General features: G+C 59.4%; 1 protein-coding gene across 2 annotated transcripts in view; it reads right to left on the reverse strand.

Moving 5' to 3' along the window:
• Positions 1-213: 213 nt before the first annotated feature.
• Positions 214-15,805, reverse strand: part of FBLN2 (fibulin 2) — an 89,451-nt gene continuing 73,859 nt past the window's right edge. For both annotated transcript variants that reach the window (XM_078442717.2, XM_078442716.2), the window contains 9 exons: positions 15,051-15,185; positions 12,992-13,129; positions 10,981-11,124; positions 10,725-10,853; positions 10,140-10,265; positions 7,911-8,027; positions 7,261-7,389; positions 3,702-3,825; positions 214-1,118 (listed from right to left, as the gene is read on the reverse strand). In XM_078442717.2, the coding sequence (XP_078298843.2) occupies positions 761-1,118; positions 3,702-3,825; positions 7,261-7,389; positions 7,911-8,027; positions 10,140-10,265; positions 10,725-10,853; positions 10,981-11,124; positions 12,992-13,129; positions 15,051-15,185 (1,400 nt within the window). In that variant the 3' untranslated portion in view covers positions 214-760. The remainder of the gene's footprint in view (positions 1,119-3,701; positions 3,826-7,260; positions 7,390-7,910; positions 8,028-10,139; positions 10,266-10,724; positions 10,854-10,980; positions 11,125-12,991; positions 13,130-15,050; positions 15,186-15,805) is intronic.

Genomic DNA, 15,805 nt, shown 5'->3' on the forward strand with positions numbered 1-15,805 from the left:
GGAAGAAAAGGAAGAGTAGAAAAATAAGAAGGATCCCAAAGCTGGCATGCATTTATACTGCAATCCCTTCACCCCCAAGGGAGCTCCTGGTGCGGGGCAAACCCCCTGAGTGAGGCCTCAAGGAAGGTCCTGATCAACAGACGCATGGGTCAGGCTGGGGAACCCTGAGACACGCAGATACGGTCGTCAAACGCAAACACTTTACAAAATAAGTAAACGTTTTTCTTTTTTCACTTTATAACCCTTTGTTACTATTTGAATATATTTTTTTGCAATGTGCACGTACTACAATTCAACAAAACACTTAACATGGTTTTTTTTTTTTTTTAAAGTAAAGAGCAAATCACAGTGGAATATGAAATGGAATATCAACTTTGGGGACAGGTCACTCAGCGAAGTCCAAACACCCCGTTGTGGCCACTGTGTTTCCTCTTCAGTCACTGTTCGGCCTTTGGCCCTCTGACTCCACCCACAGAGCACCTACAGTGACCCTGAACTGCCCTCAAAGCTTCCTCCCTCGGGTTGGGGCACGGGAGAGGCCCAGGAATCCAGTAGGAATCGAGTCAGCAAAATTAAGTTAATTTACAGAGTTATAGTAAAAACACCACCGTCGCCCGGCCCCGCACAGGCGGTGTTCAGCAACCACGGAAAGGTGTGCACCGGCAGGGGGCGCACGGGTTGGTGCAGGGACACAGCAGGAGGATCCTGGGGTTCCGTGGCCCCCGCGGGGCGCTCAGGCGGGCACAGGCGGGCAGGCGTCTCACAGGGCAAAGGTGGTAAAGAAGATGTGCATCTTGGCCAGGAAGGTGGTGACGGAGCCCTGACGCCAGAGCTTCATCTCCACGTCCAGGGCGAAGTCCCGGGGCTCACGCACCAAGCGCTGCAGGTAGACGACGCCCGTGAAAGCGTTGAGCGGGCGCGTGCCAAAGTAGCCCTCCTCGTTGCCCTTGGTGATGGTCAGGGAGATGGTGTCGCCCGCGAAGACGGGCACCGGGCTGATGCGGAAGATGTGTGCCGGCACGAGCAGGCCCGTCTGGAAGTTGAGCTGGTAGTACGTGATGCGTGCCGGCGAGTTCTGGCACTCCAGGAAGTCACGGCATGTGGTGCGCTCGCACTTCCTGTGGGATGCACGGGGGCTCGGTCAGCGGGCCCGGGGGCTCGTGTGCGTCCGCGCCTTCCCGCCCCTGACGTCCGACCGTCTGCGACACGCATAGGCCTCAGACGCAGGCTTGAGGGCCGGCCAGCCCCGGCGTACGGAGTCACCTTACCTCTCTGGGCCTCAGTTTCCTCATCTGTAAGACGGGCTACTAGCCCGTGGTCTCGCCAGCTGGCTGGGCTGAGTTAATAAACGCGCAGGGCTTCGCGATCAGCCTGGCACCGTGTGTTAGCAGCCCTCGGTCATGCGTGTGTCCCCCACTCGCCTTCTTCCTCCCTCCCTTCATTCTTACCCACCTTCGTCCGCCTTGTTTGCACTCGCACGCTTGCCATTTGCACAGATTCCCCGGGCACAGCGTTTTGATGGTTTTAATCATTTTCCAAATTCCTTTTCTTCTGTAACTGACTCTCCGTTGGAGCCATTTCCTCTCCTCACTCGGAACGGCCTGCCCTTTTCCAGGGGAAGCCTCTCCGCAGACCGGGGCCAACGGCCCGCGTGGGGCTCCACCTCACCCCTGCCTGAGGAAGCCTGGAGGCTCGGCCAAGCCACGAAACAGTGACAATGGGGGGGTGAGCCTCCACCAAAGCCACCAGGGGCCTCGATTTCTGAGCACAGCACCCCTCTGTCCCTTCCTGACTCTCGGAGCCACTAAATCACTGTCTACAAGCTCACTGCTTCCAAAACGGACACTGCTCAGGCGCCAGGCCCCAGCAAGCAGCTGTACAGGATCCTTTGAGCAGAGGTCCCCAACCGGTGAAGCGCGACAGGCACCACGACAACCACCACGTCACCAGCCACAAGTGACTGAGGCTGCAACTCACCGCTGTCTTTCCTCATCTCATACGCGTGCCTGCCCCCAGGTGGCGCTGCTCTCATCCCCACGTTGCAGACGGGGCCACCAAGACCCACAGAAGGGAGGCTACCTGTCCAGGCCGCCCCAGCCACACTCTCCTAAATGTCCCAGCGCGCATGCACGTGGATGCTACGGTGTATGTGGTGCTGAAAAACGGCAAACTGCCAGCAGGGCAGCCAGGAATCATGAACGCATCCATACTGCTCATGGCGTGCCACACGCACAGACGTGAGACAGCTAAGAGGGAGAAACTTGTGCCAGGCTAAGAGGGAAGGTGGACACGCTCAGCAGCCATGAGATTTGGCTGCAAGGCGGGGGGGAGGGGCAAGAACTTTGGCCTTGCCCACTTGTTGTTGACCTACTTTTTTTAAATGTGTATTCATTTTTGAGAGAGCGAGCACAAACAGAGAAGGCGCAGGGGGGGGGGGGGCGGGGAGAGAGGATCTGAAGTGGACTCTGAGCCTGTCAACATGTGGCTTGAACCCACAGACTCTGAGATCATGACCTGAGCCGAAGTTAGACACTCAACCAACTGAGCCACCCAGGCACCCCTGTTGTTAAGATAGTTTTAAAAGCGGATGTCATATTTGCAATTCTAAAAATGTACATCTGGAAAATACCTTACAAAGTAAAATAAAGTGGGAAACAACTGAATTTTAGGAAAAACAAAAGCACTGTATGAGAACGTATGTTTAGTAAAGAAAGGACAAGAAAGGGGAGCCTGGGTGGCTCAGGCGGTTAAGCATCCAACTTCAGCTCAGGTCATGATCTCGCAGTTCATGAGTTCGAGCCCCATGTCAGGCTCTGTACTGACAGCTCAGAGCCTGAAGCTGCTTCAGATCTATGTCTCCCTCACTCTCTGCCCCTTCCCTGCTCATACACACTCTCTCTCTCTCTCAAATATAAGTAAAACGTTAAAATTTAAAAAAAAAAAAGGGGGGACAGGAAGTATGGCAAAATGCCAAGAAGTTATCAACAAGAAGTGTGGTCACCGGTCTGTAAGATGGTCCCGGGTGTCCCGCCTCCTGATGGTCATGCCTCGCGTGGTCCCTCCTCAGGGTACCCCACCTCTCGCAGTGGCGAGCTGTGTGGCCAGCGGCAGAAGGGATGGTATGTCACTTCTAACATTAGATTAGGTTACAAAGGGCTGTCACTTGCTCTCCTGATGACCCGTGCCAAGGGAGGCCACATCACAAGCAGCCTCATGGAGAGGCCCACGCAGGGAGGAGCTGAGGCTGCTGCCCACAGCCACGTGAGCGAGCAGCAGGGTCCTGCAGCCCCAGTCAAGCCTTCAGATGACGCGGCTCCACGAGACTTTGAGCTGCAACCACCCAGCTAAGCTGCTGCCGGCTTCCTGACCCTAACAGCCATTTGTCTGTAAAGAGGCTGAGTGTTGGGATAATGCATTACACAATAGCAACTCGTGTGTGTGTGTGTGTGTGTGTGTGTGTGTGTGCGCGCGCGCACACGCAGGAGCAGAGATTTTCCGTGAGTTTTCTTCCCTTTGCTCTCCACACCCTGAGCAAGGTGCTTCTAACTTGTACCACGTGTGGTCAGTTAGACCACAGACCCAGTGGCCGGGGCCTGTGAGGAGCAGGAGGGGCGGAGGCAGGCACCATGGCCTCTCCCCCGGACAGCACGAGACGGGTGCAGGGGTCCCGGGCCTGGGGCCGGGGGAGGGGGTGCACTCACGTTTCGGAGACGCGGACGTAGTTCGGAGGGCACTCGAAGCGCAGGCAGCGGAAGCCGCCCCGGATGTTATAGCAGGTCTCGGCCTCAGAGCAGTTGTGGGTGCCCAGCGCACACTCGTCCAGGTCTGGGGGGTGGGGGAGAGGAGGGTGAAGAGTGGGGTCCCCCGGCTGGGGGCAGGAGTCCACACCACCCTGGCCCACGCTGCAGGCCCGGGTCTCAGGGCAGCTCGTCCCAACGGTAAGCACACAGCTCCCAGACCACCCCATGCCACACGTACCCGCCCAGGGGCCGAGGACCCTGCTCTAAAAACAATCATTTGTGTCTCCTGAGGGCTTCCCATACTCCCAGAATAAGAACCTAGTCCCTTCATGGACACCACAGGCCCCTCTGGCCCTTCTGCGTCAGAGCTTCTCTCCTTCTCCTTAGGCTGCAGCCCTATGGGACTAGTCTGGGCCGCTCCAACACCCTGACCCCTATCCCACCGCAGGGGCTTTGCATATGCCGTTCCCACTACTGGAACTTTCCCCACATCTTCCCATGGCTGGCTCCTTCTCATCTCTTGGGTCTCAGCTCAGGGCCACCCCCTGCAGGATACCCTCCCCGTCCACCCTATAGTGGTCCCCTCCCATTTCATTCTCCTTCTACTTCCTGTCCTGCTCTGAAACACACTACTTAGTATGTCCTGTGTCCAGCCTTCCCCTCCTCAGTGTGAGCTCCAGAAGGCCAGGGGTGTGTGTCCCTCTTGGTCCTGTGGTGTCCCCAGCATCCAGCAGGGTGCCTGGCACACAGCAGGTGCTCCACACACACGGCCAGATGGAAGTGAGGGACCCATCCCTTGTAAATACAGACTCAAAGATGCACGGTGACGAATGCCCCTGCACACCGCACAGACGTGCTCACACTCCCTGCGTGCACACACACAAACAGGCAGATGGCTGAGCACACCCATATGCTCACGCATACCCACACAGATACACAGAATCACAGCCACAGGCATACGAGGAGGGCCCTTTCAGGATGCTGAAATACACACACGCACACACACATGCACACACGTATGGATACGTATCTGACAAACACTCAGAGAAGCACCCATGGGTGTGTGTGTGCATGCATGTTGCACAGGCAACCTGTAAGTCAAGTAGGATAAAATAAATGGGTTCCAGAGACCCCGTCCGTGAAGACCAGCTGCTCAGCTCAGACAGCGTGGCCCCCGGGGGTCCCACAAGGGCTGCCCCTGGGGTGAGGGGAGCAGAGTTCCTGTCAGGAGCTTCCCTGGGAAGCTTCTGGTTTCTTTCTCCAATCCTCCACACTGATCCAGTTTAGGGGTTTCTCCTCACTCAATCCTCATGCCAGGCCTGTGGGGTGAGGGTCGTGGGCCTCCCCAGACACAGGAGGGGCACAGCCTTGCTCAAGGTCGCACAGCAGTCAGCAGGCAGCTGGGGCCGGAAGCCAGGGGTCCAATTGCGATGCCACACAGTGGCAGTTACAACGGCAGCCAAGCTGCATCCCGAGTCTGCCGCCTGGCATCCAACCGATGCGTGAGGCCCTGCTGCACTCACTCACTTGTCCCCACAACCCCACGAGGCAGGAACGGTGTCACTTCCCACCCTCACGTGTGCTCAGGGTTCAGGGCTCAAACCCCCAACCTGTCCCAGACTCCAGGCTGTGGGCCACCACCCCCTGTGGCGACAGATCAGCTGACATTCATTCACCTCTCCAAGCCTCCCTCCCTTTCCTCCTATGCAAACTGGGTCACGATCCCCATTTCCCAGGGTGGCGCAAAGGCGAGTGGGAGAAAACAGGGCAGGAGTCAGTGGGACCAGGATGGGCGCGGTTGTCGTCCTGATGGTTCATTAACTGAATCCACATGAAAGGAGGGCCTTCTGCTCTTCCCCCTTTGGCCCCAGCTATGCTTGGGCGGCCCACAATGGGAGCAGGAAGTCCTGACCCGAGCTTGGGCACGGGTGTGGCGGGAAGCAGGAGGGAGCTGCTTCTTGCTGTCTGCCCACCCAGTGCTGATGGAGATGCCTAGAAGTGAGCAGGAGGAGCGCCAAGGGTCAGCACCACTGCAGCCTGGCCTCACCACGCTCACAGGAAGCTACCAAGGACTTCCCTGTGAGCCTGGGGTCGCCACCCCTCAATGCTTCCAGGCCCCTCGTATCTGCGGGGCCCTTGACCCTGGAGCCTCTCTCGGAGAGGTCAGGCCAAAGGGAGAGCTGGACAAGGCCATATGCCCAGGGGGTGTATGTACACACACACACACACACACACACACACGTATCTATACTGGCATAACGAGACTGGAAAAAATGCATCTAAGTATCAGGAGTAGTTGCCTCTCCATTCAGGTGAGTGGTTGAACGTTCAGTAAGCACCTACTGTGTGCCGGGCACTGCCCTACATGCCAATGAACAAGTCACAGCCCTTCCTTCACGGAGCACGTTTCTAAAACACGCTGCCAAGTCTCAATTCCTTCACATTTTTCTGTCCTTTTTTTTTTTTTTTTTTTTTTGACCACTGAAGAGAGGCAGGATTTACTGTGACATATTAACCAGCAGGTTCTGTTCTCCGCTGGCTGTGCTCCCATCCTCCCGCTAGAGCCGTGAGACCTCGGTGGTTGGCCTGAGACACAACAGGACCAGGGAGCACAAAGAGGGTCACCCCTTAGATCTGAAGGTCAGCGGGCTATAGACGTGGATACCACTGGTGATTCAGGAAGTGGACATAACCAGGCAGAACCACCAACCCATGCTCTGTCCCTGTCCAGCCTGTGACAGCACGGAGACTTTTCCAGCAAGAGAATCTGGAGGGGAAGCAAAGGCTATCACATGTGCAGTGGGGCCCCCGTCTCACCTGACCTCCTGATGGAGGCTACAGATGTAGCAGGGACAGAAGAGAGGTGACCCGTGCCCTCCACCTTGCCCAGGTGGCTTGCCAGGCCTAGCTTTGGTGGCTTCAGGAAGTCCCAATGGAACCGAACTTATAATCGTGACTTCCCAACTTAGAAGGAAGATCAGAGATCACAGAACCTGGTCCCCATCCACAGAAGTAGCTGCAAACTGCAAAAGCAGGTGACTGCCCACCTAGCCTGTACATCCCCAGTGACGGGAAGTCCCCCCCCCTCCCCAGTTCCGTGTGGCCCTACCCAGCTCTGCATAGCTCCGGCTGGGACAGTGTCTTTCTGCATGCAAGCTTAGTAGACGCAGCTGCCTGCGGATGGACATTACAACCCCTGAGCTACAACCCTGAGGCTCTCTCTAGGTTCCTCACCCGCCTTTTAGGACCACCACTCAGGATGCCTGTCCCTGCCCCAGGAGAGGGCCCAGAGCTCAGCCTAAGCCTGGAAGACTAGCCCGAGCTGAGTCGAACAGAAGAAGACTGTCTCCTTCCTCATCCCGGGCACAGACCTCAGTTAACGTGGCCACCAGCGGCATTGGCCATTCCCCGTTTATGCACTAGGTGTCGTAGCTCCAATCGCACAGCAAGCTGTGTAAGGCTTTCTGGGCCTGCTCAGAGCCTGCCCGAGGCACTGGTGGGGCAGGGACCCCTTGCTTACCCTTGCAGGACCTCCCATTGGCCGTCATGGCATAGCCGTGCTCCGGGCATGCACACTGGTAGCTCCCTGGCACGTTGATACAGCGGAAGGTACAGAGGATGCCGGCTCCCTGAGCACACTCGTCAATGTCTGTCAGAGAGAGGGTCAGCCCCTCGTGAAGCCCCTGTACCCGCAGGGCCCAGCCACTGACAGTCATTCTGGCCCTGCCACAGCCCCGGAGCCCAGGGGCCCATTTTACTAATGAGGACAACAGGGCACAGAGAGGGGAAAGAGTTGCCAAAACCCACACCGCAAAACGGGACTCCCATTCCAGTGCTCACTCCCTGGGGCTGCCCCATTGTTGCTGCTATCGGCGCAGGGCCGAGAAGTTACAAGGCACAGGCCTGGACAAGGTCTGTTAGCGCAGCCTCCGTCTCGCCGAGGCCAGGACCGTCGCCGCCACTTTATGGCAGAGAAGCCCGAGGTCAGGGCTGGGGAGCTCCCGCCCCGGGTCACGCAGCCGAGCAGATGGCAGGGCTCAGAGTCCAGCTCTGATGTGACGCTAAAGCCTGTGTATGTCCCGCGTGTCCCTGCCCGGCACGGAGCCTCTGGGGGCCCGCAGGGGAAGGCGTGCCAGTGGGTCAGGGGGCCCCCGGGCAGGGGAGGGGTACCTGTGCAGGTGTGCCCATCCTCGGCCAGCTGGTAGCCTTGACGACAATAGCACTGGTAGGAGCCATAGGTGTTGGTGCACTCCTGGCTGCAGCGCCGGGTCTCACACTCGTTCACGTCTGCAGGGAGACCGGCCTGTGGTCGAGGCACAGTCCTCCCGGCCCAGCAGTGCGGGCCAGGGCCCCAGCTGACCTGGAGCCTTAGCTTGGGAAGCCACTCGTTCCAGCCCCTCTCAGGGGCCAGTGGGGAACCAGAGACCCCGGAAAGGGCAAGGAGCCCACCGGGGGAATGCAGCCGAGGCAGGGGCGGGGCCAGGGCTTGCTGGCAGAGTCTCAGCCTGCTGCCTGGAGGAGGCAGCTACAGAAAGATGGGGCTCAGGTCTCCCGGGCGGGGAGTTAGATGCCGCCCTATGGAGAGCCTGTAGCGCCTGGGAGAGATGGCTCTGGGAAGTATCATCTACGCGCCAACCCCTCGAGGGCTGGGGCCTCGCCTGCCTGCCCTGATCCCCAGGCCTGCCCCTGCATGGGGCTGGGGGGAAGGGTAAGAGCTGCACGTATGGGCGTATGGGCCAAACGACGTGGCAGCCGACGAACGAGAGGTCAATTCGTGGCTCCGCTTGAACATCTGCACCCTGAGCTCCTTGAGGGCAGGGACGCGGCTTTCCCTCATCCAACCAGGAACTGCTGAGCTCCTACAACATCCCGGGTCTGTGCTGAACTTGGGGACTTAGCCGGGAACAAGATGGACAAAACCTCCACTTTGCAGAGCTCATGCTCACACGTGTGCTGGTAAAGAAGGGGGAGGGGTCAACTAAATGAGTAAAATAACCAGTATGTCAGGAGGGGCAAATGCTGCGGGGAAAGAGCAGAGAAAGGGACAGGGAGTGTGTCTGGGAGGGCTGAAGCTCTGCAGGCGTGTGGGCATCTGGGGGAAGTGTTCCAGGTAGAAGGCACAGTAAGAGCAAAGACCCTGGGGTGAGCGTCTGCCTGGTGCCCTCAAGGGACAGCAGCAAGGAAGCCAGCGTGGTCAGAGCAGAGTGAGCCAGGGGAGGGGAGCAGGAGAAGTCAGTCATGTGGAGCCTGGTCACACTTCCCTGCCCCTGGGCTGGCCCTGTCCCACGGGAGGGCCAGCCCAGGGGTCTCAAAAGGCTCTCCTGCCCAGGAGGGAGGTAAGAGCCCCTAAAATGGGAAGGGCTGGGGAAGACGGTGCCAGTTAACCATGGATGGAGACCCACATCCCCTTCCCTCGCCGACCCCCTCACCCCTCCACTGAGCCACCTCAGGACTTCCTTCCGTCCCAGTCCTGCCAGGCCTGGTGCGACCATGCCGCAAACACACATGGGAACAGCCTGACAGTCCACACATGTAAGAACTTGGCCTCAGATACCAGCCCGTGGGCAGGGTCCAGCCCGTTCACATGATTGGCTTAACTCACAGTGTGTCTTTTGAAAGTTTAAATCCGGGGCGCCTGGCTGGCTGAGTCGGTTAAGTGTCTGACTTCAGCTCAGGTCATGATCTCATAGCTTGTGGGTTTGAGTCCCACATCGGGCTCTGTGCTGACAGCTCAGAGCCTGGAGCCTGCTTCAGATTCTATGTCTCCCCCTCTCTCTGCCCCTCCCCTGCTCGTTCTCTCTCTCTCTCAAAAATAAACATTAAAAAAATAATAAATTTAAAAAGTAAGTTTAAATCCATTGTAACATGTAAAAACCCAGCAGATTTTACACAGATACCTAAATGTCTAGCATCTGGAAAACCAGGAAGATTGGGTCGCCCCGGACTGGTGCTGCTGGGTGGCACTGTCCACAGGTGCCGTGCGGCTGCTGCTATTTGGCGGCCGCTGGGCTCTCCGGGTGGCCAGGAACCCTACCTCATGTTTCACTCACTTCTGTTCCTTGCCTGGACCCCCAGGCTGTGTGGTCACGACCAGGATCAGAACCCACGAAGGGGCAGAGGCTGGGCTGCCACCCGGGTCTGAAAGGAGCTGCCGTCCGGGGGTACGGATGCCTCAGAAACCCACCCCTCTGGTCCGAGATGGCCGGGCCCTGGGCCCTCCAGGAGGGCCCATGGCAGGAAAGAGCCGGACCAGCTGAGGCCAGGGTGCATTTGCAGAAGTAGGGAAGTGGCATGAGGTAGGGACGGGGTCTGTGAAGCTATGAGGCCAGGGCCCGGGCAAGATGGCTTTCCATGGTGGCTGTGCATCTGTGCGGGGTCGGAGGTCGGGGCCAGTGGTACCTTCGCAGCGCTTGCCATCGGCAGCCAGCAGGAAACCGGAGGCACAGGAACAGCGGTAGGAGCCCAGGGTGTTCTCACACGTGTGCTGGCACAGGCGGCCAGGTGAGGTCCAGCACTCATTCACGTCTGCAAGCGAGCGGCGGGCAGGGGGTGGGTGGCCCGTGGCGAGGGCAGGGGTGGCCCGGAGCCCGCTCCCCCCACCCCCAGGTAGAAGAGGGGGCTGGGTGAGGACAGGGACACAGACACCCAGGAGGGACAGGGAGGAACCAGGACAGGGAACGGGAGAGGCAAAAAGACCGGGGCAGACGAGAAAGGCAGCAAGGGTGTCGGAAGGAGGCTGTAGGCAGAGACAGGGATGGAGACGGACACAGCAAGGGGCGAGAAAGGAGGGTGGCAGCGACCAAGACCGAGAGAAGCAGGGAGGACAGCAGCAAGGAGGCACCGCCGGGCAGGATGGCAGCAGGCGGTCCAGCCGGGGCCGCCCAGCGTGCCGGCAGAGCAGGGAGGAGGGAGGAGGAGGCCTGAGGGTCGGGCGGGGGCAGCCGGACCCCACGCGGGGGCTCCCGGCCACCAGCGCCCACCTACCGACGCAGGCCCGGCCGAAGGCATCCCGCTGGAAGCCAACTTTGCAGTCACAGCGGTAGGAGCCGGGGAGGTTGTGACACACCTGCCCCTCGCCGCACTGGTGCACACCGGTCTCACACTCGTTCACGTCTGCCAGGGGAGGCGAGCAGGGCACCCTGAGGCCTCGGCTCTCCCTCTGCGAGGGCCTCCCACAGGCAGAGGAGCCCGGGAAGGCCCAGGCCGGATGGGAGGCAGGGAGGGAGGAGGTTGGCCTCACCCACACACTTGGTCCCGTCCTGGCTGGCGTGGTAGCCTCGCCCACAGAGCAGCGGGTTCCTCTGGCACGTGTAGGAGCCCACGGTGTTGACGCAGCTAAAGCCTGGCCGACAGGGCTCGGACAGCGACGTACATTCGTTGATGTCTGCAGAAGCGGTGCGGGTGACGGGGGGCCTGGCACAGCTGAGTCCAGGGTCACACCGGGAGGTGGCCGGTGTGGGGCTCCAGACCAGCCCTGGATAGGGCTGCAGGGTCACACCGTCCCAGTCCCGTGTCCTATGACCCCAGGGCCTTTTCCTCCAAGAACCTTGCCCGCTGGGCGCTTCCTACATTCTCACAGTTGCCCTGGTGAAGCAGCTGAAGGCAGAGGTCCCCCTATGACTTCGAGCTGAGTCCTAGGCTACCTACAGTAAGTTGTGCCCCTGCTCTGCATTTTCCCACCAAACCATCAAGTTCATTGTCCATCTCTCCCTCACACTCTGCCCTAGCCTCACTGTTTCCTCATCATCCCATGATGCCCCGGCCCACCACAGGGCCTTGGCACATGCTGCCCCCCCTCCCCCCCCCCCCCCCCCCCACTCTCTGGCCAACACTGCCCTCAGATATTTTCAGGGCTGGCTTCCTCTCTTCCTCAGGTCCCTACCCCAATGCCACCTCCAACCATTCTAGGTAGATGAGCCCGCCACCCTTTTTAAGACTGTTTTCTCTACTTGCTTTATTATTTATCAAAGCACCTTTGAATAACTGCCACTTCTATAAATATGTTTGCCTATTCAGTCCCTCCTTCTCCAAAATGTCTCATTAAAGTGCCAGAACTCCCTGGGGCACCTGGGCGGCCCAGTCAGTTAAGTGTCTGACTCTTGATTTCAGCTCATGATCTTGCAGTTGTGGGATCGAACCCTGCGTTGGGCTCCGTGCTGAGCGTGGAGCTTGCTTGGGATTCTCTTTCTCTCTCTCTCCACACCCCCAACCCCTCTCCTGCTCATTCTCTCTCTCTCTCAAAATAAAATAAACTTAAAAGGAGTGCCAGAACTCCCTGACATCTAGAACCAGGCACATTTTCAGTGCTCCAAAAATGTTGTCAACAAACGAATCAGTGAGGAACTGTTGGCCATCGGGCAGACGCCTCGTATCCCAGGGCAGATCGCAGGGGCCTTCTTGTGCCCACGACCCTGCAGTGACCCCGTGACATTGCTAGGGTCACACAGTGAGGAGCTGTAAAGGCGGTGCCCCAGAAAGGCGTGTGACAGAGCCACACTCTCACACACCCCCGGTTTCTGTCCACACCCAGTGGCCAGCCTTGCACACCTGCCCGCCTTCCCACCTCTCTGTCTGCATCTTTCACCCCGCCCCACCCCCACAGGGTTGAGCACAGCCTTGGCCATGCCCGCACCAGACGCCGTCAGTCCCGCGGGGGCTCTGGCACCCTGCCTCTGGGCCAGACGTGCTCAGGAGCCCTGGGGGAGACGAGGCTGCCAGCCAGCAGCTGTGCGGACGGAGTCGGAGAGTGTGAGATCTCAGACCCATGCAAGGACAACCAGGCCACCATATGCAGGCCTTAACCCAGGAGTGCGGCACGAAATCAACCCGTCCTTTTGCCTCATCCGCCTCACTAGCATTCTCTACAAATAGAAACTGTAGCGAGTATCACATATAGCAGAGAGATTAACATTTTGTGGCGTCTGTGTTCCGGCCGCATGTAAATGTGTCTTTACCAAGTCAAGACATAAAAATATTCCCTGCGGCTAGCTAGGCTAAAAGAATCTGAGACGCACTCATGCCCACAGATGGGTAAGCAGAGGCCACAAGAGAAGGAGCTTAGCCAAGGTCAGACAGCTCGGGATAGTAAGCGTTCCGATTCCCAAGTGCCTCCTGGGGCACGGACATGTCTATTCACGGGTAGGGACTAGGAACGCTGAGGCTGGGAGAGGGGACCAGCAGCCAGCAGGGAGGCCCCAACACCCCCTCCCAGAGACCGCCCTCCCCCCGCCCCGCCCCTGGGCCCTGCTCACCCACGCAGTTGCCCTCGGGGTCCTGAAGGAAGCCATCCATGCAGCGCGGCCGTGCCTGGCAGTAGAAGGAGCCCTTGGTGTTCTGGCACGTGAAGCCCGCCTGGCAATTGTGTTTGCCCAGCTCACACTCGTCCACATCTGCCACGCAGAGGCGGGGTGTCAGGGCTCGGCGGGGCGGGGGCGGGGGGGGCTGGCAGGCCCCTGCCCGTACTCCCCACCATGACCTTGACGACGACATCGCCACACTGACCGAGCTCCTCTGCAGTACCAGGCACTGTCCCAAGTACTCCGAGATGGATTTATTTACGCGACGCTCGCGACAAGCCTAGGAAGCAGGTGCTGTGACAAACCCCATCCTCGACAGGGGGGACGGAGGCACACACACGGTTGGAGCGCTCGGCAGCACTGGGCTGGGCCCTGCTGCACACTTCCCGGGGCCGCAGAAAGGAGCGTGAGCGCTCATGCTCAAGGGCCTGCGTCCAGGCCTCTCAGGAGGCAGTGCGGCCGATTGAGCCACACCCGGACAGCTCCGAGCGGGTCACCGAGGGCTCCTCACCTCTGCACGGCACTCCACTGTTTACAAAGTGCTGGCACTGCCCTTTCCCTCACGCTCCCTGCAGCAGTCACACCAGGCCTCCTTCACAGACAAGGAAACGGAGACGGGACGCGGGAGGGCCACACACATGCTCAGCCGTGGGGCGGACCCTCGCTCAGGTTTGCCGCTGACTGCCAGACCAGTGCCTGCATATGTGTCTGTCTGTGCTCCTGCCACCTGTCCGTCCTCGCCTCCACCCACCCCCTGTCTGGTTTCCAAGGCCTCTGCCACCTTGTCACAGCAGCCCAGTCTCTGGGAGGCCCTGCATGGGGTTCCAGGCACCCGGATGTGAACCAGGCACGGCCGCCTTTCAGGGACCACCACATGCCTGCGGAGGCAGCCCCTCCACAGACCAGAGTGGCTAAGAAGGAGGTGGCCAGCACCCCGAGGCGACAGAGCGGCAGCGGGCGTGGGACACGTCCAGGGGGGCGGTGCCCCTTGCCAGGCGTCGGCGTTCTCAGGTTGGGGGTGCTGGCCCTGGATCCACGTGTGCACACATGTGTGCCGAGGGGACAGGGCTCATCTCTCATCCCCCCTCCCAGCTGCCCCCACCCCCAGCTCAGGGCCGGACACGGAGCTTGCTAAGCCCCCCCTCCCCCACCCCCCACCCCCCCCCCCCCCCGCCGAGCTCACGCCCGACTCTGGGCCACTCCTCGTCCACAGTTTCCAGGGTTTGCAACAATTACGCACCTCTGTAGGTCTTACCTCTTTGGTGACATCCTCCTGGACATTTTTAGTTAGAAAAAAAACCATGCTTCCCATCACCTGTGAAACAGGCTCTCAACCCCCTCCCTAATGGGGCCTGCCAACCCCACCCCCAGCCTTCCACACTCCCAGCCTGCCTGTAACCCCGAGACTTTCCGTTCTTTGACCATGCCAAGATCTCCCCTGTCCCCAAAGGCCTCACACTCGCTGTTCCCTCTGCCTGGAGCCCCATGACTCCACGTCTGGGTTCCTCGGACATCACCTCCGTGGGAGGCCTCTCTGGAACCCCACCGAAGGGAGCACCCAGCCCACAGACACTCCTGCCCCCCCATTTGCTTGTGCAGCCTCTGTCTCCCTCATCAGGGGGTGACAGAGAAGGACACCGTGCCCCAGCAGCTCAGGATGTATCTGTTCAAATGGTTCAAGGAAAATTCTCCCTCTTCTTAGGAGACTAGAATTTTCCAGTGGAAGGCACACAAGTGAGCCTTCTGTGGAGCTCTACCCCAACGTACAAACAGGGGAACAACTCCACACCAAGACACCAGCAAAGGTCACAAGCCCAGAAGCACACTCTGGCTCCCCACTACCAGCCTCAGATGCCCCCACCCTGCCCCAAACACTGGTCATCCGTGGGGGCTTCCCACAGGCAAGAAACCCAAGTGCTTGGGGCCTGCCAGAGGGAGAAGGCTCTGGGCAGGGTGAGGGTGGGGCCAGGGGCAGGGCACGGCAGGGGTGGGGTGTCCAGCCTGCCCTCCTCACCTGCGCACTCGCCGTCCTGGAAGGCGTAGCCGGGCTCACAGGTGAGAGCCTTGTAGCAGTGGAAGGAGCCCACGGTGTTCACGCAGTGCTCTCCCCGGCTGCACGTGTGCAGGTCTGCCACACACTCGTTGATGTCTGCGGGGGGAGGGGCCGTCAGGGGCCATGGGGTGGCGGCAGGACCTTGCCCTGGCTCGGCCAGCCCTGCCCTCGAGGCCTCAAGGTGCTCACCACCCAGAGACTCACACGTGGTTGGTGTCCACCTGTCTGTGCATCTGTTCATTCAACAAAGATTTATCAAGCATCTGCTGTGCCAACAAGCATTGTTCCTGGCACCAGATCACATCCATCAGTGACTAAGACAGACACAGCCCTGGCGGAGGCCCAACAGATAAATACACAAAGTAGGGAGGGGGGTGGTCACAAGTGCTGTGGAAAAGACAGAGCAGGGCCAAGGAAATAAGGAGTGCGTAGGGGCAGCAGGGAGGTCAAGGAGGGATTGTCCGACAAGAGGGCCTTGGAGCAAGCGTCTGAAGGGGTGACAGAATGAGCCAAGCAGACATTCCTGGCAGAGAGGACAATGGACGCCAGGGCCCCGAGGAGGGAGCCTGCCAGGCAGATTGAAGGACCGGCCAGGAGGGGGTGTGGCTGCAGGGGAAAGAAAAGAAGAGAGTGTTCGGAAATGGCAGAGCAAAGTGGGAGCCACGGAGGGTTCCGGCAGAGGACTGAAATGGCCTCGCTCATTTGTAACAGGGTCC

The sequence above is a fragment of the Panthera onca genome, chromosome A2, assembly GCF_046562875.1.
Source record: "Panthera onca isolate mPanOnc1 chromosome A2, mPanOnc1 haplotype 2, whole genome shotgun sequence".
Taxonomy (NCBI): Eukaryota; Metazoa; Chordata; class Mammalia; order Carnivora; family Felidae; genus Panthera; species Panthera onca.